This window comes from Poecilia reticulata, linkage group LG9, assembly GCF_000633615.1.
Source record: "Poecilia reticulata strain Guanapo linkage group LG9, Guppy_female_1.0+MT, whole genome shotgun sequence".
In the NCBI taxonomy this organism is placed as follows: domain Eukaryota; kingdom Metazoa; phylum Chordata; class Actinopteri; order Cyprinodontiformes; family Poeciliidae; genus Poecilia; species Poecilia reticulata.
This window is the reverse complement of record NC_024339.1, coordinates 22,106,877-22,129,010: the sequence shown is the minus strand read 5'-3', so window position 1 is coordinate 22,129,010 and position 22,134 is coordinate 22,106,877. Positions and strand designations below refer to the sequence as shown.

Below are 22,134 nucleotides of genomic sequence, written 5' to 3'. Positions count from 1 at the left end.
TCCAATCAAAACAAGTTAATCAAAAGCATAGAAAACACTAGAATATTCATATATTATCAAAGTTATTCAACAAATAGATAGAATATGAAGAGAAGGACCAACAAAATCTAGGAACAAGTGCAAAACGTATGGTCTTTTTCTCAGTTGAAGGCCAATAAGTAAAATGTAACATTTCACACAATATTTAAAAAACTACCATTGATGGCAATGCAACAAAACAACCTAAATTTGGAACCTAATATCTCCACCCAAGACTCCACACAAAGGATGAGAATCGTCACTGCAGGTGGAGCTGGGCAGGCACTGCAAGTAAAGCCAATCCATCTGCAACTCTCTCTGTTCTGGCAACCCTCACTGCTTGCCCAGCTGGCTCAGTGAGTTCCTCTCCTTCAGGAGCAGGTATCAAACGGTGACACTAATGACAAAGTTCAAACTGATTGAATAAAAGCACTAAAAATAAATGTAATTATTTGTTTGCTTTTTTTCAATCTGGAAATTGTATCTGTGACACCGCACCTGGTGATGCTCTTTCTTAAAGGCATCAGGGTGTCAAGAAAATATCAACCCCATTGCACCACCCTATAGAGACCCTGCTATCTGAACACTCACTGACGAGGCAAACTTTTCTGGCACGCTCCAATTTTTGTAAGCCTGTAGTATGCCTGGGGCAAATTGTTAATATTTAAAAGCAAAAGTTCCAAATGCCTTAATTTCCTTTTTGCACTCAATCTGACGCTTAGTTTGAACTTCAGCAAGCCAACTTCACAACATCTGAATTCCTAGGTTGAGAGAAGGACAGATTCCCTATTTCTGTGAACAAGCAATTAAACAAGTGCATCTGAATAAGTGGTCAGTGATTATATATGTGAAAGATGATATATCCACATTGGGGAAATGTGTATGCATGATATGTGTTTGCTTACAGGTATACAGGACTTCATCAACGAAGGTTTACTGAACCTCTCTAAATTTGAATCTCTGGTCAAGCAGATTTTGAACAACGAGAAGGAAATGGAATCCAAGTTACACTTAATTATGATGTCCAACATACTAAGATTTTCAGTACCAGAGTCATCAAATGATGTACCAGGTAGAAGTGTTTTATTATTTGCTGTACAAATAAGGCTTTTTAAGAACATAAAAATTGTACATAGTGTACTCTGTTTCAAAGGTCTCAAGGAGTTCTGCAGACGCATTGAGGTCGAGCGGGCCAAGACATTGGTTTTACCTATTAGTAAATACACTGACATTGGTTTCCTCATCACTAAGACTGAACATTTGATCCTGGGAACCAGCAGCGGAAAAGCCAAATCTATGGCAAATTACTACACTCACTGGGAGCGCAAAGTGTTTGACTCTATAGTAAAGATGGTGGTGAGGTAATCACTTGGATTATATTTTGTTAAAAGTCTAATTCTCCTTTTAGAACCCACAGTTTTGTCTGTTCTGTCTTTCATATTGACTTTGCTTTAAGGAGTATTAAGGAGTTCGACGCGGCGCTCATGGGAAGAACACCTTTGTTTCAAATTGATGCCATCCTGTCTGCGCCCAAGATTGTGTCACAGCCCCAAAGTAGCGAAATCTTCTGGGTGATCATGCAATGCATTAGAGAATGTATTGACAGCACTAAAGTAAGGTCATCGCAATTTTTTTACTTTTATTAAAAAAGAAAAATAATGTTCTTTTCTAACTATGGCCATATTTCTATGTCAAGCGTTTCCCACGCTGGATGAATGGGACCTGCCTCGAATGCCCACCACAGCAAGTACACGGTGAGGAGGAGTTAGTGACGATATCCTTCCTTAGCGACGTCTGGCTTGACCCCTCGCTAAAAGAGACTGCTACGACAACTTCTGAAAACATCAAGCGACTTCTTCTCTCCATGGAACGGTACCTAAACACCTGGAAACACTATCGAGCCCTTTGGGAAAAGAACAGAACTATTGTCAATGAAACATTTGCGGCAAAGAACCCATCCTGTGCTATGTACGATGATAAGCTACAGTTCCTAAGTAACATCAAGCGAAAGGTGATTCTGGAACCTCAATTCAAGGCCAAGTACAGTATCTATCTGAACCTGCAACCACTGTTGAACACAATGCTGGAACTTGCTGAGTCCTGGATTACTTCACTTAGTAGCTTTCTAAATAAGCCTGCTAAAGAGGATCTCTTCAGCTTGAAGGACGAACTCATGGTACGTTTTTCAATACACTTCAATGTTCCATGGTCAAAATTTTTGTTTTTAATAACATCTGTGTCTGCAAAAAAAAAAAAAACAGCTACTTGACAAGAAGCTGAAGAAAAGCCCTGACACATTTGAAGACCTGAAGAGTGTGCTGTCCACCATTTCAGACATTAGGGCCATGTCTTTAGTTGTGGAAATCAGAATCCTTGATATCCAGGAAAAATACAGAACTCTGGCCATGCACAACGTGAAGGTAATGTGTCAGATATTTGACTGCTATTGAACAAACTGCATTGTTTAACTTGTTAAATGTATTGTCACTCTTGCATTCTAGATTGGCGAAGACGAACAGGATCTAATTACCAAAATTGCGCTTATATGGGCTGATCTTTTTGTTGAAGCTAGAGAAGTGGATGAAAGTCTAGCAGAAGTCAAAAAGTCATTTACTGATGTAAGACATGGAAAAACTCAAACAAGCCACACAAAAATAAAATCTAATTTTAACAAGTTTTCCTGCAAATGTATTCATACCGTTTGAAGTTTTGATGTATCACAGCAAAAGCCTTCAATGCAGTTCGAATTTTATTTAACATTACATAGCCACGAACAAACTTAGAAATCCAAAAGAAATGTTTGGAGCTCAACAAAATTAGCGATTAATTATAGAGAGCAAGAACAAGGATACATGGGGATTGAATTTTTACACAATCAAAATTTTTAAGTCCAGTAGTCCTCTTAGACTGTTTTCTGAAGAAAGCCCTCTCTGTCTGACATGTTCATTCATTTACTTCTGATGGTTACAACAGTGATCTGTAAGATCCCTATCCATCTGCTCTGGACTTTATTCATGGTATCAGAGTAAAGGAGGCCTAATATAAAAGTGTTACACTTTTGTTCTTGTAGAATGTTCCAAAATCCTTGTAAAATTTTTGCTCCACTTCACATTTACTCATTGCTTCGTGCTGAGTTGTCTCAGTAAAATACAGCGAAATTTGTGGCTATAAGGTGATCAAATGTGATAAGATCAATAAGTATGAATACTTTTGCCAGGCATTGTACTTCGCAAAGTTATACCTATTTCGTACCCTGTGAATACACTTTCTGTTCTCTGTGTTACTTTTAAAGATTACAAAGAACAAGGTTGGAGAATTTAAACAGGAGATGCTTATTTTTGCTGAAAGCTTCAACCGTCACGGTCCTGGATCTGTGGGAGATAATTTGGATAAAGGTGCTTGGATGATTCATTGTTTTGTAATTTCTTTTTTTTTTTCTTCTTCTTCTTCTTCTTCTTTTTTGTTTTTTAATGCTATGCTATTCTTGTTTCCAGGACTAGTAATAATGGCTAAATACGAGGCGGACTTAGCCAAAATAGAGGGAGAACGGTATGAGCTCACCAATGCCGAAAAACTGTTAGACCTACCAGTCACCATGTACCCAGAGGCTACCAAGATCCAGAAAGAAATGCAGGGATTAAGACAGATATATAGTGTTTTTGAGGCCCAGAAGGTGGGACAGTGTTGCTGTCAGTGAAGAACTGAAATTGCAGGATGTTCTTGAGGTTGTCAAGTTGTTCATGAGGTGGTCTGTTTTTTTGTTTTTTGTTTTTTTTCTTTAGAAAGCAAAAGAAAAGTGGTCTCAGACGTTGTGGGTCGATTTAGACATGCAGGTGCTACAGGACGGCATAGAGGGTTTCATCAAACGATTTAGAAGGCTGCCCAAAGATGTGCGGACTTTACCCGTGGCCTTCTATCTAGACGCATGCATGAAGGAGTTCAAAGAATCTCTGCCGCTTTTGCTAGACCTGAAGAATGAAGCCCTTAGGGACAGGTTAGTGTGAATGCTCAAGGTTCCATGTTTTTGCAGTTAAATTATTAAATTCCATCATACTTTATTATTGTGTTTACACAGAAGCTTTAGTCATGGTCAATAAATGTATATATTATTGAAACGTTTGGTTTTTTTCAGTAACATAGTTCACTAAGCAAAATACATTATGTAGGTTAGTTACGCACAGACTGGTGTTTTGAAGTGTTTATTTCTTGTAATTCTAACAATTTTCCACTTGCATCTAATGAAAACACAGCTTTTAAGATTAGACTATTGTATATGACCAATTAAAAAAAAAATTTAAAACAGAATTATGGGCTTAGTGAAAAGTGGTTTTAATATCTGTTTAAACATTGTTATTTTCAAAAGGCACATTTAAACTGACAAAAGAGCCTCAGTGGGAACACATATTCTAATTTATTGAATATGAGGATATTCTCATAATATAACTGAGAAGGAAATACGTTTGTGGTCTGTACAGCAAAATTGTTGTGAGAAAGTTTTTATATTTCAGGCACTGGAAGGAGTTAATGGAAAGGACCGGTACCAGCTTTGAGATGAATCCTGAGAAATTTACTCTGCAGAACATGTTTGCTATGGAGTTGCACAAATATGCTAATGTGATAGGTGACATTGTCACCTCTGCTGTAAAAGAGCTGAGTATTGAGAAGGTAACATTTGCCTCAATTTAACAAATCCAGCTGAACTTCAAATTTGATCTGTATCAGTTTACAACTGAAACTAGTAATTGTGGACAAATCATATACTGCATGTTTTTACTTTTTTTTATTTGTATGCTTTTAGGGAGTGATGGCAGTATCAGAGACCTGGGACAATATGAGGTTTATCGTGCAGACGTATTTCAAAGGCACCAAGGAGCATGGTGTCATTCTAGGTGCTGTAGATGAGATCCTACTGAATGTGGACAATGATGTCATGAACTTACAGAGTATGGCTGGCAGCCGTTTCGTTGGGCCTTTCCTTAATATTATACAGCGGTGGGAAAAAGAGCTGTCTCTCATTAGTGAGACTATAGAGGTGGGTAAACCCCTCTTCCTATTTTTTACGTTTCTCTGTTATAAGCACACACCATGGTATGATTTATTAGGGCTTTAAGTGACAGGCCAACAAAAAGTGAAAATGTTTGTGAAGTTAAAGGGAAATGATACATGGATTTAAATTCCATCCATCCGTCCATCCATCCATCTTCCGCCCAGATTTCCCTCTCCCCGGTCACTTGGGCCAGCTCCTCTAGAGGAACCCCAAGGTGTTCCCAGGACAGTCGAGAAACATAGTCCCTCCAACGTGCTCCGGAACACCTCACCAGGGAGGCGTCCAGGAGGCATCCTGACCAGATGCCCAAGCCACCTTAACTGGCTCCTCGACGTGAAGGAGCAGGGGCTCTACTCTGAGTCCCTCCTGGATGACTGAGCTTCTCACCCTATCTCTTAGGGAGGGATATCTGCTCCTAGAAATTCAGTCCATAAAAGTCATGAACAGAATTGATGACAAAGGGCAGCCTTGGAGGAGTCCAACTCTCACCAGAAATGAACCTGACTTACTGCTGGCGATGCAGACCAGACTCTGGCACCATCCGGTGCCTAACAGCCCGCATCAAAGGGCCCGGCCCCCTGTGCTCCTAGAGCACCCTGCTCTATCACATAAAATCTAAGTGCAATACAGTAAATCTTTTGGCTCTAATGTTAACAAAATGTGAAACAGTCAAGGCATATGAATATCTTATTATGGCGATGAATAATTTCTATTAGTCTTTACTGTATCCATTCAAAGGCAAACTGACAGAAAGGTCTTTTTATAGATATGGCTGGTTGTGCAGCGGAAGTGGATGTACCTGGAGAGCATATTCATCGGTGGAGACATTCGCTCGCAGTTACCTGAAGAAGCTAAGAAGTTTGATAACATTGACAAGAAGTTTAAAGAAGTGAGCTACACTTTGATATATTTTGATCAAAGCAGAGCACGTTGTGAATGGACTTATCCAATTGATATCTTTTTCAATTCTTTGTAGATAATGACTGACACAGAGAAGATTCCAAATATTAAGCATTCCTGCCTGGGTCCTAGTCGGCTAACAGACCTACAGGCCTTGAGTTTTGGTCTAGAGAGGTGCCAGAAGAGCCTTAATGACTACCTGGACTCCAAGCGAAACGCATTCCCGCGTTTTTTCTTTATCTCTGATGATGAACTGCTCAGTATTCTTGGGAGTAGTGACCCTGCTTGTGTTCAGGAACACATGATCAAGGTGACAGGTCATTTCACAAGATAAACAAAATATAAATCCTTACTTTCAATATAATAACCCTGTCATACTTTCAATGTTATTGGAAGACATTTTGCCATATGAAAGTAAGGCTCGCAGACTGCCTTCAAATGAATGTTACATAATTTGATAACCAGAAAAACCCACCTTCCTGTGACGTAGACTAAGTGGGTATTAATGTAGCCAGTCATAAAACATCTGGATAGTGAGATTTTCAACCAATTGATTAGAAGGTTACATAAACCTTTTACAGTGGAATATCATCAAAAGACACATGGACTTCATAGGCACCATACAGGTTGATTGTCCACAAACGTAATACATCTCCCTGTTCTGACCCACACTGAGGGTGTTTTTAAATTCACCAGCATACTTGGCAGGGGGGAAAAAAGGCAGTTCACTGCTCCTTTAGAGAAGAAGAGAACAACTGCTCACCATGTTTGTAAAATGCTGTTACTGATGTTTTGTTTTTTGCCTTTATTGTTGCACAAGATGTACGACAACATAGCTTCACTGAGATTCGACGTGGAAAGCAGTGGCGAGAGGGTGGTTGCTGCCATGGTGTCTGCCGAAGGTGAGGTGATGGAGTTTAGGAGCCACATCCCAGTGGAGGGAAGGGTGGAAGAGTGGATGTTGGCAGTACTTCACGAGATGCGGAGAACTAACAGGCTTATCACTAAGGAAGCGATCTTTCGCTATTGTGAAGACAGGAGCAGGTAAGTGTTAACACACAGAGAGCTTACGGGATTTCTCATGTGCAAACAGGCTGCAATAAGTATCTCATTCCCATGTTCATCAGGGTAGAGTGGATGCTTCTGTACCAGGGTATGGTAGTGCTTGCTGCAAATCAAGTGTGGTGGACCTGGGAGGTTCAAGATGTCTTTACAAAGGTCAAAAAAGGAGAAAAATATGCCCTGAAGTACTACGCTGAAAAGATGCACCACCAGATTGATGAACTCGTTACACGCATCACTCAACCGCTGAAGAAAAACGACAGAAAGAAGATCAACACTGTGCTCATCATTGATGTCCATGCCAGAGACATTGTGGACAGTTTTGTGGACAACAGGTGAGCATTCACACTTCAACCTAGCTAGCGCTATGTTTCATGGCTAACTCAATGCTAGCACAAGATTTGAGTAAACATATCTATCTTTTTCACAGCATAATGGATGCAAAAGAGTTTGAGTGGGAAAGCCAGCTGAGGTTTTATTGGATCCTGCAGCACGACGACCTGTTTGTTCATCAGTGCAGTGCCACGTTTTCTTACGGCTATGAGTACATGGGGTTGAACGGTCGACTGGTTATAACTCCATTAACTGACCGGATCTACCTGACCCTCACACAGGTCCTAAGAGACATTGCAATACCTAAAGAGTCGCATGGAAAGCTGTGGTGTGGTTTTTAGTGGCAACTTAAGAGCTCTGCATTTGTGAAACAGGCCCTCTCTATGTACTTGGGTGGAGCTCCTGCAGGACCGGCTGGTACAGGAAAAACAGAGTCCACCAAAGATCTGGCCAAGGCTTTGGGCCTGTTGTGTGTGGTTACAAACTGTGGCGAGGGCATGGACTACATGGTAGGAGGCACACATCAAGTAACACACATAGATATATTATTGTGATGTTTTTTTGTATTTAAAAACATAACACTGTTTTGCACTTCATTGCCTTTCTTCTCTGCACGCAGGCTGTTGGGAAGATCTTCTCCGGTCTTGCCCAGTGTGGCGCTTGGGGCTGCTTTGATGAGTTCAATCGAATAGATGCTTCTGTGTTGTCAGTTATTTCTTCTCAAATGCAGACCATACGCAATGCTCTCATGTTGCACTGTAAAACATTTCAGGTAAATCAATTGTTATAACAAATGAGTCCAAAAATAAACAATTGGTTCCATCAGTCTGCAGAGTACCAGTAATACCGTTTAGATGATCCATCCTTGAGCTATAACATTGCAATCACAAACTTCAGTGTATTTTATTAGAATTTTATGCAATAGATAAGCACAAAGTACTGCATAATTGTGAGGTGAAGTGAAAATATCTGATTTTAAAATTCTTTTTACAATTAATATTATGGAAAGCTTGATTTGAGTTTATGTTTGCACCCTTAACTTGTAAATTCAGTCCACCTGTATAAAATAACTAACCTTTGTTTGCAAAAAAAAGAAGAAGGGTAAAATATCAGTTCAATTGATATAATGCAAATTATAGATTTACAGATTGTTTTTCAGAACAGACTTTAAAGCTCTTTTTTTCCACTTGCTAAAATGTAGCAATATCAACTGCTATGTGGATAACTGAGCAAAGAACAGTTTTAATCATTTTGGGATTTTCCACATACTTTTGGCAGTGACTAAAATGTTTTTTTTTACATGATTGAAAACTTCCTTCTGATCCTACGCTTCAGTTTGAGGGACAAGAGATCACTATGGATGACCGCATGGGCATCTTCATCACCATGAACCCCGGTTACGCAGGACGTACAGAGCTCCCAGAGTCAGTCAAAGCCCTCTTCAGGCCTGTGGTGGTGATTGTTCCTGACCTGCAGCAGATTTGTGAGATAATGCTCTTCTCTGAGGGATTCCTCTTGGCCAAGGTAACCAGATAACAATAAATAGAAAAATTAATCGTTCATGATTTAGCTCTTCTCATATTGACTGTAAAGGAAATATCTTAAAACACATAAGCTAGAGCTATGTTTGAGTTCTTAGATTGTTCAAAAATATAAAATGATTCATGAAATGTAATATTTTTTTAATATATATATATATATATATTGTTAATTTTAGGTGCTTGCAAAGAAGATGACAGTCCTCTATAAGCTCGCTCGTGAGCAACTATCCAAGCAGTCTCATTACGATTTTGGCCTTCGTGCTCTGAAGTCTGTCCTGGTGATGGCAGGAGAGTTAAAGAGAGACTCACCGAACCTGAATGAGGTAGTTACAGGGTTTGTTGCTTGTGATTGGTTTAAATTATTTTCTTTCAGTCAAGAAATGTCTTTTTTTTTCCTCTGGTAGCAAAAAAATCATTTGCTGTGTAAATGCATACAAGCTTGAATGGAAAAATTATTTTATTTTATTTTATTTTTTTATTAATATATAACACCTAAAGTCTACAAATAGTTTATTACTTTTAGTTTTTTTTTTTGTATACCTTTGTCATTTAATTGTTGCATTTCTGTGTTTTAACAGGACGTGGTGTTGATGCGCGCCCTCAGAGACATGAATCTGCCAAAGTTTGTTTTTGAGGATGTCCCTTTGTTCCTTGGTCTGATCTCTGACCTTTTCCCAGGACTTGACTGCCCTCGTGTTCGCTATCCTAACTTCAATGATGCCGTTGAGTCCACACTGGAAGAGAACAAATATATTGTCCTACCTGACCAGGTGCTTCATCTTACCCACAGCCTTCATTTGTTTTGACGCTTTGAAGTCTCTTGTCAAAAAGACATTTTAAAACTTTGCTTTTATCCGGATCCTGGTAGGTGGATAAAGTGGTGCAGATGTATGAGACAATGATGACACGACACACTACGATGGTTGTGGGCCCAACCGGTGGTGGAAAATCTGTTGTGATCAGCACGCTGTGTCAAGCTCAGACTAGGTAAGTGCCAATACAGTTTCTTCATGTGGATTTTAAGTATGAACAAAGGTTATTTTCTATTTTATCTCCTAATCAGAATGGGGCTGCAAACAAAGTTGTATCCACTGAATGCTAAAGCCATGAGTGTCATTGAACTTTATGGAATTCTTGACCCAGACACTCGAGACTGGACTGATGGGATTTTATCCAACATCTTCCGTGATATTAACAAGCCTTCTGACAAAAAAGAGCGAAGGTAAATATACACGGCCTTAAAAGGGTATTGGCACCTCTTGAACATTTTCACTTTTTTTTTTTTTACATTGCTCCCACAAATCTTAGTGTATTTTATCAGTTTAATGTGATAAGCACCAGGTAGCAGACAATTATGGAGCAGAAGGTGCCACTTGGTTTTCAAACCTTATAGAAATGAAAATCTGTGGTGCATATTTTTATGTAGTCATTCCCAGCAAATACTTTGCGGGGTCAGTTTTTGATGCTTGTACAACTGCTAATTGTTTGTATGTCTCTACCTGCTTCGCATGTGTAGAGACAAACATTTTTGTTCATTTTTCTTTTCATAATAACACAAGCAAATTCTATTTCTCTGATAAACTTCTTAAGCCGTTGCATTTTACTTCCAGGTACATCTTGTTTGATGGGGACGTGGACGCCCTTTGGGTTGAAAATATGAACTCGGTAATGGATGACAACAAGCTCCTCACTTTAGCTAATGGAGAACGGATTCGTTTACAGAACCATTGTGCGCTGCTGTTTGAGGTTTGTTTGTACTCAAGCGTTCCTGCAAGCAGAACACTTTATTTGTACACTATTAACAGGCCTAACAAAAAATCTGCCATCACAGGTTGGCGATTTGCAGTATGCTTCCCCTGCCACTGTGTCTCGCTGTGGGATGGTGTTTGTTGACCCGAAGAACCTGCGATACACCCCATACTGGCAGAAATGGGTGGCTAGTCGACCTGAGATGGTTTGTAGAATGATTTATTCAGCATTTACTGTATTCTTTTTTTTTTTTTTACTATTTTAAAAATTTATTTCTAATAAAAATGTTATTTATTTTTCAGGAACAAGAGACTCTTGATGGACTGTTTGAGAAATATGTGCACAGCTCTATAAGCATGATTGTAGAAGGGATTATTGACGGTAAACAGGGAGAGAAACTGGAGACAGTGGTCCCTCAGACAGACCTGAACATGGTAGGCTGGCTTCTTCTTCTCAAATATGTTACTGCATTGATGAATTTATAAGAATATATTATTTAAATTTCAAACCAGTTTGCCATTGAGGCCGTCTCATTTCACTTAGCATGTTTTGGTCATCTCTTCAGGTCACTCAGTTGTGCTTGATGCTGGATGCACTGCTGGTGGGTGACGACAGCAGCCCCGATCTCCTGGAGTGTTACTTCCTGGAAGCTCTGTACTGCTCACTGGGAGCCACGTTGGTGGAAAGTGCCAGGCTCAAGTTTGACGAGTTCATCAAAAGACTTTCCTGCTTAACCGCCGTGCACGATCCAAATTTCCTGGCAGGGCCTAGTGATATCCCAGGTAGGGAGCTGAAATGTATTCTTTCATCTGGAATAGAATAAGTAACACTTCACAAACATGTCGTATTATTGCTTTCATGCAGCATCCCTCCCAACCATGTTTGATTTCCATTTTGATGGTGTTCAAATGAAGTGGGTTCCCTGGAGCTCCCTGGTAGAAAAATACACTCACAATCCTGAAATGAAGTTTGCTGATATTCTGGGTAACAGTTATTTCTCTAAGCAGATGCATATTTGAAAAAAAAAAAAAAAAAAGAAGCTAAACGAGTTTAAGTATTTAAGCCTTTAATTGGCTCTAAATTGTTTTTATCCTATTCAGTGCCAACTGTTGACACCACAAGGTCCAGCTGGATCTTGGAGCAAATGGTGAAGATAAAAAGACCAGTCTTACTTGTTGGAGAATCGGGCACTTCGAAGACTGCCACCATTCTTAACTTTTTGAAGCATATTAATCCTGACACATGGGTAATTTCAGCCTTAAATCACTCAATCATGTAGTGCATTTGAAAAGTTTTCATACCCCTTAGGTTTTTTTTCTTTTCTTCATGTCACAATCGCAAAATGTTGTGTGTTTTAATGTGGTTTTAATTGATGGATTAACAAAAGTGGCACCTAATTGTGAAATGGGATTAAACCAAAATATGATCACATAAAAATCTAAGGAGTATTTTATATTTATATTTAGCCATCCGTAAAAATATGTTGTGCAACCACCATTAGCTGAAATAAACTGCAAACCTTTTGGGTTGTGTTTTGAGATTGAAATTTTAGCCCACCATGCAAAAAAAAAAAAAAAGCTTGGGGATCAGTAAGATTGAATAGAGCACATGTGAACCCACAGATCCTTAACTGGATTAACTGTCTGGACTTTGTCAGGGTCATACTAACACGTGAACATCTAAATTATTCTATTGTAGCTCTTAGTGTGTTTGTTGTCTTAATGCTGGCAAGTGAACCTTTGCTCCAGTATCATGTCTATTCAACATCAAATAGGATTTTCTCCCAGAATTGCCACGTTTAGCTCAAAACATTTCCTGTTTTTCGCTCAGCAACCTTGTTCTTATTGAAGAAAAGTGGCGTGGAAGAAAAACCGAGAATATATATTTTTATAGCCTAACCCTGTTTTAACCTTTCTCAAAACTTCAGTCCTGACTGGTTACCTGTGTTTCTTGGTCTTCACGATGATGTTCGCTTATGTTGTCTATCAAACCTCTGAAGCTTTCACCAAACAGCTGTATTTATAATTAGAACAAATTACACACAGATTAACTGTACTTTTAGTTGAGCTTTGAAGGAAACCGGTTTTTGGATTTTATTTAGGAGCGTTAGAGTAAACGGGTGAATACAAGTAGACCTCATACTTTTTGAATTATCTTTGGGAAATGTTAAAAACAATAAACCTTCCAGTTGACAGTTTTGTGCTTCTTTGTGTTGATCCATCATATGAAATCATATGAAATGCATCTAAAATACATAGAAGTATGTGAGCAAAATATGAAATCAGCCAAAGCATGGAAATACTGTATTTCTGCAAGGCATTGGATGTATAATCTGATTAAAAAATGTAATTTCTGTCTAGATTAATCTGATCATCAACTTTTCATCAAGAACTACTTCAATGGATCTGCAGAGAAACTTGGAGGCTAATGTGGAAAAAAGGACCAAGGATATATATGGTCCTACAATGGGGAAGAGACTGCTGGTGTTTATCGATGACATGAACATACCAAAGGTGCCTGCTCCGACACATCTACCAAATCACTTATTTACTTGGTAGTGAAAGTGCAAGAATCTTTCCTTTTTTACTGTGCAGGTGGATAGCTATGGGACACAACAACCCATTGCACTCCTGAAGCTGCTTTTGGACCGAGGTGGCATTTATGACAGAGGAAAAGAACTTAACTACAAAATCCTGAAAGACCTCGGCTTTATTGCTGCCATGGGAAAGGCGGGAGGGGGTAGGAATGAGGTGGATCCACGCTTCATCTCACTCTTCAGCGTCTTCAGCAGCCCCTTTCCATCTGTGGACTCTCTCCGCCTGATCTATGCCTCTATTCTCAGGGGACACACCAAAGTAAGTCTCTGTTTTTACACACAGAACATCATCATTTCATGTCACTCTGATATTAAGATGCTAACGGGGGTATTTTAGCTATTTGAGGAGGCCATTCAGAAGGTGTGTGACAAAGTCACAAACTGCACCCTGGAACTGTACAACCTCATCATAAAAGATCTTCCACCGACTCCCTCCAAATTCCACTACATCTTCAACCTCAGGGACCTGTCGAGAGTCTACAACGGACTGGTTCTCACCAAACCAGAGATGTCTGATCTGTTTTATTTACCTACTTCACTGACAGATTAAGAAAGATCTGCCTTCCAAAGTGACCTGCTGCTTTTCTTACAGATTTGTGACTGTCACCCAGTTTGTGCGTATCTGGAGGAACGAGTGCTTGAGGATCTTCCATGACCGACTCATCGATGAAACTGACAAGACGTTGGCAAGTCGAATTAATACCACCGTAGTTGATTGCCAACTTTGTGTATCGTATATTTTTTCTTTTAGATCCAAATCTTTGAGTGTTTCATTATCGTTTATCATGGAGTCGTCAGCTTTTAATATATTTTCCCCAAAAGGTCCAAGGTCACATAAAGACTCTGGTCGAAGAACATTTTAAGGCAGAAATGGAGGTAGTGATGAGAAACCCCATACTTTTTGGGGACTACAGGAATGCTTTTAATGAAACTGAACCCAGGGACTATGAGGACATTCAAGACTATGAATCCTCGAAAGCAATCTTTGAGGTAAGTCCAGTGACATAAACGAGAGGGTTTCTTTTTTTTGACTGCAAGTCCTTTCTGAATTTCCGTATTGTAATAATCCAATACTTTGCGCCATTAGCCACTGCCATGCGTTACCCACTATTTCCTTTGCACTCTGCAGTTTATTCTTGAGGAATACAATGAGACCATGTCAAGGATGAACCTTGTACTGTTCGAAGATGCTCTGGAACATCTGACTCGAATTCACCGTATCGTCCGCATCGATCAGGGCCACGCGCTGCTTGTCGGAGTGGGGGGCTCCGGCAAACAGTCCCTCGCCAAGCTCGCTGCTTTTGCTGCAGAGTGTGAGGTTGTAATACATTTTCTACTCGCAACAATGCATATACCGCAGATTTTAATCGTAAATTCATGCTGGCTGAATTCTATTAAGAAATATCAAATGCACATCATGCATATGCGAATGTCTACAAACTTTCTGCCAGGTGTTTGAGATAATACTCAGCAGAGGGTACTGTGAGACCAACCTCCGAGAAGATTTGAAAGGCTTGTACTTGAAGCTCGGCATTGAAAACAAGAAGATAGTATTCCTCTTCACGGACGCCCATGTTGCCGAGGAAGGCTTCTTGGAGCTTATCAACAACATGCTCACCTCAGGTTTGATGAATTCCCTGTGACCAAGACGGCACACATCCTCTGAAATCATGAGTAATCACTAATCAGAACGTCTCTTCATAGGCATAGTTCCTGCACTGTTCCCCGATGATGAGAAGGAGTCTATTCTCAACCAGATTCGTGAAGAGGCTATGAAGATGGGATCGGGTCCCTCCAAAGAGAGCTTGTGGCAATACTTTGTCAGTAAAAGTGCTAACAATCTGCACATTGTGTTAGGCATGTCTCCAGCAGGAGACACCCTAAGGACACGCTGCAGGAACTTCCCAGGTGACGTATACATTATTGATTTATTTATTTATTTTTAATTCATATTACTAATTATGTACAATTTGTTCTAAGGACTGATGAACAACACTGTGATAGACTGGTTCCTCCCATGGCCTCCACAAGCATTGCAAGCAGTGGCTCACTCTTTCCTTGGTGTGTTGTTATTACACATTTATTTTCTGAATGAATTTATTCTTGGGGGTTGGGGGGAGAAACGGGTGTTTATTCTTCGGCTGCTGCCCCCACAATCCGACTCCTGATAAGAAGAAGAAGGAGGGAGAATTTCTCGGCTGTCCTTTGTGTACATCAATGCATTACACAGTGGGCACCAAAGATACAAGAAGGGAGTCTGGAGCCCGTAGCTTGAGTTAATGAGGTTAGAATGTATGAGGTGGTTTGTCCATTGAGTTGGCTCTTTGGTGAGCCTCGTTTACCTGTAATCCATTAAAGGTGTGAACAACTGTTTGTGACAAAACTAAACATAAAATGCTGGCAGCATTCAGGCATGAGGTTGCAATTTCTGCTCTGGTTAAATGTCCAGCGTTTTTACGCCGATTCCCGTAGGTAGAAGCGCTCACATTTTCAAGTGTCGTCACAAGAATATTAAAGAAACACAAAGTGACTCTTCAAGCCTTAGTCCTCTCCTCGAATTCATTCTGATTTTGGTGGTTTTGGGTTTATCGTCCTCCAATAATGTAGTCATCAAAAGAATGTCACAATTTGCGCTACCTCTTTCATTTGGTGTTTGTTTTTCTACAGGTGAAAACCCGATGATCCCCGAGTCTCTCGCTGTGGCAGTCATAGATCATGTGTGCATGGTCCATACCAGTGTTGAGGACTACAGCAAGATTTTCCTGCAGAAACTTAGACGATATAACTTTGTTACTCCAAAGAACTACTTGGACTTTATTAACACCTACTGCACTCTCTTGGAGGATAAAGACAAATTCATTTTAGGTAAGAAGATACGGATGTAATATTGAGGATGAAACTTGGTTTGGTGGACCAGTACAAGCAGAAGGCTTTGTATTAGTGTGCTACTGATCATTTTAGAGGCTGTTCTTTTACATTTGTAGCTCAATGCAAGCGCTTAGAGGGTGGGCTGGATAAACTGAAGGAAGCCAGCGATCAGCTGGCTGAACTGAATATCAAGCTTGCAGATCAGAAGATTGTCCTTGCTGAAAAGTCCGAAGCTTGTGAAACCCTGCTGGAAAACATTGCTGTAAACACAAGTGTAGGTCAGTGAATGCTTCCATCTTTCAGCTATGCGCTCTAGAGGTCTATGGATTTATTATGTATGGCTAAAAACAATAACCTTACAGCATCAATAAATGTTTTGTTTTTTTCTTTTTAGCTGAAGAGAAAAGAACCTTGGCTGAAGACAAAGCTAAGGAGATTGAAGTGCAAAACAAAGTCATCGCTGTTGAGAAGAAAGAAGCTGAAAGTTCCTTGGCTGAAGCTTTGCCAGCGTTGGAGGCGGCTCGTATCGCCCTGCAAGACCTGGAGAAATCAGACGTGACTGAGATCCGGTAATCTGAATTTTATTTTTTGCTAACAAAATTTATTTGTAATGATGATTAAAAACTGTCGGACGCTAAAATTAGCCAGTATAACTAGCTACATCTTAAGCTAAAACACGGAACTGGGAAGCGAGACGATAGCCTAAAACTAAAAAAAAAATAGTGTGGATGGGCTGAAGTATTGGACAGATATTAATCATCAGAAACAATATTTTAATTATTTCACAATCAGTCCTCTTCTGTTGACTCAGTCTCTTTCTCGCTGGCACTTCATTTAGGTCTTTTGCTAAGCCACCTAAACAAGTGCAAGTGGTTTGTGAGTGCATTCTGGTGCTGCGTGGCTACAAGGAAATCAGCTGGCAGTCGGCTAGGGGGATGATGTCTGAAGCCAACTTCCTTCGCTCCTTGATGGAGATGGATTGTGATGCCATAGCTAATGCCCAGGTCAGGACAGTCAAAGGTAAGACGGCTGCAAGACATTTGGAACACCTGCTTTAAGATGCGACCAAACTAACAACGACGTTTACTGATTGATTTATTCAACGCACCCGTGGTCCACGTAGACATAAAAACAAAGACATAATACACAACATCAGCAGCAAATAATGCTTTGCCACATTTAACTGTATAATGTTATACGATTCAACCTGACCAGGCTTCCTAAAGAACCTACAGACAAGTTTGGAGGAAATGCAAGCCATCAGCAAAGCTGGCTCAGGGATGCTCAAGTTTGTGGAAGCAATCGTGGGCTACTGTGATGTCGCCAAGGAAATTAAACCCAAGAGAGATAAAGTAAGTCAGTAATTCATCGTTCCCCTTTTGCTGTGCTGCATAAGAAACAGTTGGAATCAGAAATACATCATGTTTTTTTTTTTTGTTTTTTTACTTTCTATTGTTTTTAGGTGGCACGCCTAGAAAGAGACTTTTTTCAGAGCAAGAAGGAACTGGAGCGCATTCAAAAAGAGCTTACAGATATCCAAACAGAGTTGCAAGGTCTTAAAGAGAAGTACGAAGCCGCTATCCTGGAAAAGCAGAAGCTGCAAGAAGAGGCTGAAGTCATGGAGAGGAGGCTCATAGCCGCTGACAAACTCATCTCTGGACTCAGCTCAGAAAATGAAAGGTTCAGTTGTACAAGAAACACAATTGTCCACACAAAAACATTGCATTCAAAGATACTAGCTTAGATGGACAGTAATTTTTTGTCGTTCTCACATGTCCTACATTTTCTAAATATAGGACGTGTTTTTAAAACCGAATACCTGTTTGACCCTTTTTCACGGACCTCAGGTGGAACACGGATTTGGACGAGTTGAAGCAGAGGCGTGTGCGCCTCCTTGGGGACTGCCTGGTGTGTGCCGCTTTCCTGAGCTACGAAGGGGCCTTTAGCTGGGACTTCAGGAATGAAATGGTGTATCAAATATGGGTTCATGATGTGCAGCGGAGAGACATCCCCTTGAGTCAGCCTTTCAAAGTGGAAAGCCTTCTGACCGATGAAACGGAGATCAGCAGGTGGGAGATGAAATAAGAAATATGTGGACAAGACAATTTAAACCTTGTCAACAAAAAATCTTATATATGTTTTTTTTTGTTGTTTTTTTTTAACTCGGTGGTGATCAAAACTAACTGTGCCTATTGAACCTGTGCAACAGATGGGGCTCTGAGGGTTTGCCTCCTGACGAGCTGTCTGTGCAGAACGGAATCCTGACAACAAGAGGAAGTCGCTTCGCCTTGTGCATCGATCCTCAGCAGCAAGCATACAACTGGGTTAGAAAGAAGGAAGAAAGCAACAATCTCAAGGTAAGATGTTACCTGCAAAAAAACAACTCCCAAATTTTTATGTACATTTTCTCTATTTTTTGCAGTTGCACAGGAAAAAAAAAAAGATAAAATGGGAAGCTTCTTTTATTTATCACTCATGTTTTTATATCTGCTGTCACAGTAGGGAGCAGTTGTAAATGTTTTTTTTGTCCACTCAGTTTTTTTTGCATGAATGCAACAATTTTATAAATGGAACGGTTCATTTATATATTAATTTCTTAAAGGAATTGGGAAGGTGTGATGGAGCTTACTAGATCACATTTTTAAATTCTATAAAATGTATTCATCATAGCTTTATCTAGTCAGTAACGAAGACAATAAATAAAAATGCTATGGTCTTTTTAACCCACCATGATTTATTCCCTTATCCAATTTAGATGTACATGTATTCTCTTTCAGCCAAAACCTTTCTGATAGGATATTAAACACAAATTTATCAAAAGATAATAAGACAATGGAAAAGGATTTTTTTTTTTTGCCTGTGCTGTAGATATCAACTGAGGTAACATTAGAAAATCTACTTTTGATTTCTAGTTTTGAAATGATGCATTAGGAAAAAAAATAACTTTTTCCAGAAATAAAAAAAACCTAACGAGTGAGTCAGAAAGACTTAACCCTATAACAAAAGGTAAAGTCGATTCAACATTTTAAAAATACTTTCATAAGACTCTTCCAAACACTTTTTTTTAACTTCAAATAATGTCTTGATAGTTTAAGGTTCACTCCTAACATCTGTGAACATCTTTCCCCCCCAGATCTCATCTTTCAATGATCCGGACTTTTTGAAACAGCTTGAGATGGCCATTAAATATGGCTCTCCGTTCCTTTTCCAAGATGTAGATGAGTATATCGATCCGGTAATTGACAATGTTTTGGAGAAAAACGTGAAAGGAGTCGAGGGCCGACAAGTCATAATGCTGGGTGACAAGGAGGTGCATTATGATCCCAACTTTAAACTTTTTCTCAACACCAAATTGTCTAATCCCAAGTATTCTCCAGCGGTGTTTGGAAAAGCCATTGTCATTAACTACACAGGTATGACCCACACTATGACGACTAGGTTTGCCATCTGTATGTTAGCAGGCTCTAAGTGGATTGTCTTTGAAAATCTAAATGTGTTAATATTACGCACAGTGACACTTAAAGGTCTGGAAGACCAGCTCCTGAGCGTCATCATGGGCTTTGAGAAGAGGGAACTGGAGGAACAGCGTGAGCGACTGATCCAAGAGACCAGCGACAATAAGAAGCTGCTGAAAAACCTCGGAGATTCCTTGCTTAGAGAGCTAGCCACGTCTACGGGCAACATGTTGGATAACACAGAGCTTGTTGAGACTCTTGAGGAAACGAAGCTGAAATCCACCGAGGTTAGCTTTGGCGGGGCTTGCTACGGTTAAAGTCGTTCAAGAGTACGGCGCTATTGTTTATCGTTGAATCTGTTATTGCCAGGTATTCGAGAAACTCAAGTTGGCTCAGAAGACAGCGGTGGACATTGATAAGCTCAGAGACGGATACAGGCCTGCAGCGAAGCGTGGCGCCATCCTGTTCTTCGTGCTGACAGACATGGCTCTGGTCAACAGCATGTACCAATATTCACTGGCTTCCTACCTGAAGGTGTTTGACATGTCGCTGCGGAAAGCTCGGGCCGACTCTTCCCTTATCAAACGACTAGAGAACATCATCAGTACGCTGACGTACAATGTTTACAACTATGGCTGCACAGGTAAAAGACACAAGTTGGAACAACGTTGCGTCCTTAAGGTGTATATTCTAATTTTGATAATTTCTCATCCTTAGGGCTGTTTGAGAGGCACAAGTTGCTCTTTTCATTCAACATGACAATCAAGATTGAACAGGCAGATGGGAGGGCACCCCAAGAGGAGCTTGAATTTCTTATAAAAGGTTTCTAAAAACGTCCAAGTAATTAATATCTTTGAACACACTCAAGCCTCAAAGCACTTCTTTTTCTTTTCCCTGCCAAACGCATAAAGGCAATCTATCTCTGGAGAAAAGCCCCCAAAAGAAGCCATGTGACTGGCTTCCTGACCAGGGCTGGGAGGATGTGGTGAAACTCTCAGAGCTCTTTCCTGAGCAGTTCGAATCGCTGACTGATGACATCGAGCAGAATTCTACCGAGTGGAAATCCGTGAGTTACCCAAGTCACGTCAGCGTGGTCAGATTAAGTCAACTGTATTCAATTTTATTTACATAGCGCCAATTCACAACAAATGTTGTCTCCAGGCACTACACAAAAAGTTCAATCTCAGCAGATTGCATTGAGCAAAACTAATGAGTTTTATCTTCATTATGTTTTTTTTCCCCTCCTCCCTCAGTGGTATGACTTGGATGCCCCAGAACAGGCCCCGTTTCCCATGAAATATAAGAAGAACCTCTCGGCCTTTCAGAAGCTGCTCTTGCTGCGCTGCTTCCGTGTCGACAGAGTCTTCAGAGGCGTGACCGACTACGTCACTGTGATCATGAGCGAGAAGTGAGACTCTTTCAGTTTTGCTGTAAATAGAAACACGGCGCCGACCCGCTCATCGGCAGCATGAACGTCCTGCTTGTTTGTTTTCTGTTTGTGGCGCATTTGTACCATTAACCTCATCGTGAAATAATTGAACTGCGTTCAATTTTGATGACTTTCAAACATATGTAGACGTGCAAGTTTGAATTTAATGCGAATTTTCTCCAGTCCCCAAAGGTCAAAATTATGCATAAAGGCCCAAATTTAAAGACGCATTTACATTCAATCTAATATTAGTAGGGGTGTATGAATACATTTGAGCTTTTATGTAACATTTTTTCTTTTTGTCGATGACGACAAATGATTGACATTTTTATCAAAGAATAGTGTTTGTAAAACTCACTATTCGTCAACAATAATACCTTTCATAGTTGTGCAGTATGATGGAATTTCACTTGGAAGGGATTATATTTATTCATGTTATGTCACTGTGCCACAAAGCTAAAATCACCAAAGTACATTATTTAGTGTGCAGGTGTTAACCATTAGATAATAATTAGCTCTGATGGAAAAATCCATGTTAAATTTTATAACCTTGACTCTGTGTTTTTGCTTAGATACGTGCAGCCCCCTGTGATCAGCTATGCCTCAATTTACGAACACAGCACGGCTTCCTCTCCCATCGTTTTCATCTTGAGCCCCGGTTCAGACCCGGCCAGTGACCTGATGAAACTGGCAGAATCTTCAGGCTTTGGAGGCAGCAAGTTTAAGTTTCTCGCTATGGGTCAAGGACAAGACAAGGTAGTGGACATTCTCTATGTCATTTACTCGTTAATAGCACATCACTTAAAAGACGTTTCGGTTGTTGTTCCTGTTGTGAAGGTGGCGCTGGATCTGTTGGACAAGGCGGCCTCTCGTGGTCAGTGGCTGATGCTGCAGAACTGCCATCTGTTGGTGAAGTGGCTGAAAGAGCTGGAGAAGGCGTTGGAGCGAATCACCAAGCCCAACCCCAACTTCCGCTTGTGGATCACAACCAACCCCATTGAGGATTTCCCTATTGGCATCCTGCAAAATTCTCTGAAGGTGAAGCATGTTCCCTTGTCTGCTGAAATGTGTGGTGTGCATTTCTATTCAGCACCCATGAACCCCCTTTAGCTGCATCTACCTGCAGGTATACATAT

At 40.2% G+C, this 22,134-nt stretch overlaps 1 protein-coding gene across 1 annotated transcript in view; it reads left to right on the top strand.

Annotated features, from left to right (window-relative positions):
• The window catches only part of dnah10 (dynein axonemal heavy chain 10), a 33,865-nt gene that overhangs the window by 7,408 nt on the left and 4,323 nt on the right, over positions 1-22,134 (top strand). The window contains exons 16-69 of the mRNA XM_008418650.2: positions 926-1,090; positions 1,172-1,379; positions 1,475-1,631; positions 1,715-2,194; positions 2,280-2,438; positions 2,520-2,636; positions 3,311-3,413; positions 3,513-3,691; positions 3,801-4,012; positions 4,527-4,683; positions 4,817-5,050; positions 5,832-5,954; positions 6,042-6,275; positions 6,786-7,009; positions 7,093-7,362; positions 7,458-7,641; positions 7,735-7,869; positions 7,980-8,132; positions 8,696-8,884; positions 9,078-9,224; positions 9,480-9,671; positions 9,770-9,888; positions 9,965-10,123; positions 10,512-10,647; positions 10,733-10,855; positions 10,953-11,084; positions 11,216-11,432; positions 11,515-11,634; positions 11,751-11,896; positions 13,011-13,163; positions 13,245-13,505; positions 13,584-13,756; positions 13,839-13,932; positions 14,069-14,236; positions 14,376-14,564; positions 14,698-14,869; positions 14,951-15,154; positions 15,227-15,307; positions 15,914-16,111; positions 16,231-16,392; positions 16,509-16,683; positions 16,953-17,134; positions 17,330-17,466; positions 17,577-17,794; positions 17,962-18,183; positions 18,324-18,471; positions 19,248-19,527; positions 19,627-19,856; positions 19,939-20,212; positions 20,287-20,391; positions 20,481-20,635; positions 20,823-20,977; positions 21,571-21,754; positions 21,836-22,036. Of these exons, the coding sequence (XP_008416872.1) occupies positions 926-1,090; positions 1,172-1,379; positions 1,475-1,631; positions 1,715-2,194; positions 2,280-2,438; positions 2,520-2,636; positions 3,311-3,413; positions 3,513-3,691; positions 3,801-4,012; positions 4,527-4,683; positions 4,817-5,050; positions 5,832-5,954; positions 6,042-6,275; positions 6,786-7,009; positions 7,093-7,362; positions 7,458-7,641; positions 7,735-7,869; positions 7,980-8,132; positions 8,696-8,884; positions 9,078-9,224; positions 9,480-9,671; positions 9,770-9,888; positions 9,965-10,123; positions 10,512-10,647; positions 10,733-10,855; positions 10,953-11,084; positions 11,216-11,432; positions 11,515-11,634; positions 11,751-11,896; positions 13,011-13,163; positions 13,245-13,505; positions 13,584-13,756; positions 13,839-13,932; positions 14,069-14,236; positions 14,376-14,564; positions 14,698-14,869; positions 14,951-15,154; positions 15,227-15,307; positions 15,914-16,111; positions 16,231-16,392; positions 16,509-16,683; positions 16,953-17,134; positions 17,330-17,466; positions 17,577-17,794; positions 17,962-18,183; positions 18,324-18,471; positions 19,248-19,527; positions 19,627-19,856; positions 19,939-20,212; positions 20,287-20,391; positions 20,481-20,635; positions 20,823-20,977; positions 21,571-21,754; positions 21,836-22,036 (9,695 nt within the window). The remainder of the gene's footprint in view (positions 1-925; positions 1,091-1,171; positions 1,380-1,474; positions 1,632-1,714; positions 2,195-2,279; positions 2,439-2,519; positions 2,637-3,310; positions 3,414-3,512; positions 3,692-3,800; positions 4,013-4,526; positions 4,684-4,816; positions 5,051-5,831; positions 5,955-6,041; positions 6,276-6,785; positions 7,010-7,092; positions 7,363-7,457; positions 7,642-7,734; positions 7,870-7,979; positions 8,133-8,695; positions 8,885-9,077; positions 9,225-9,479; positions 9,672-9,769; positions 9,889-9,964; positions 10,124-10,511; positions 10,648-10,732; positions 10,856-10,952; positions 11,085-11,215; positions 11,433-11,514; positions 11,635-11,750; positions 11,897-13,010; positions 13,164-13,244; positions 13,506-13,583; positions 13,757-13,838; positions 13,933-14,068; positions 14,237-14,375; positions 14,565-14,697; positions 14,870-14,950; positions 15,155-15,226; positions 15,308-15,913; positions 16,112-16,230; positions 16,393-16,508; positions 16,684-16,952; positions 17,135-17,329; positions 17,467-17,576; positions 17,795-17,961; positions 18,184-18,323; positions 18,472-19,247; positions 19,528-19,626; positions 19,857-19,938; positions 20,213-20,286; positions 20,392-20,480; positions 20,636-20,822; positions 20,978-21,570; positions 21,755-21,835; positions 22,037-22,134) is intronic.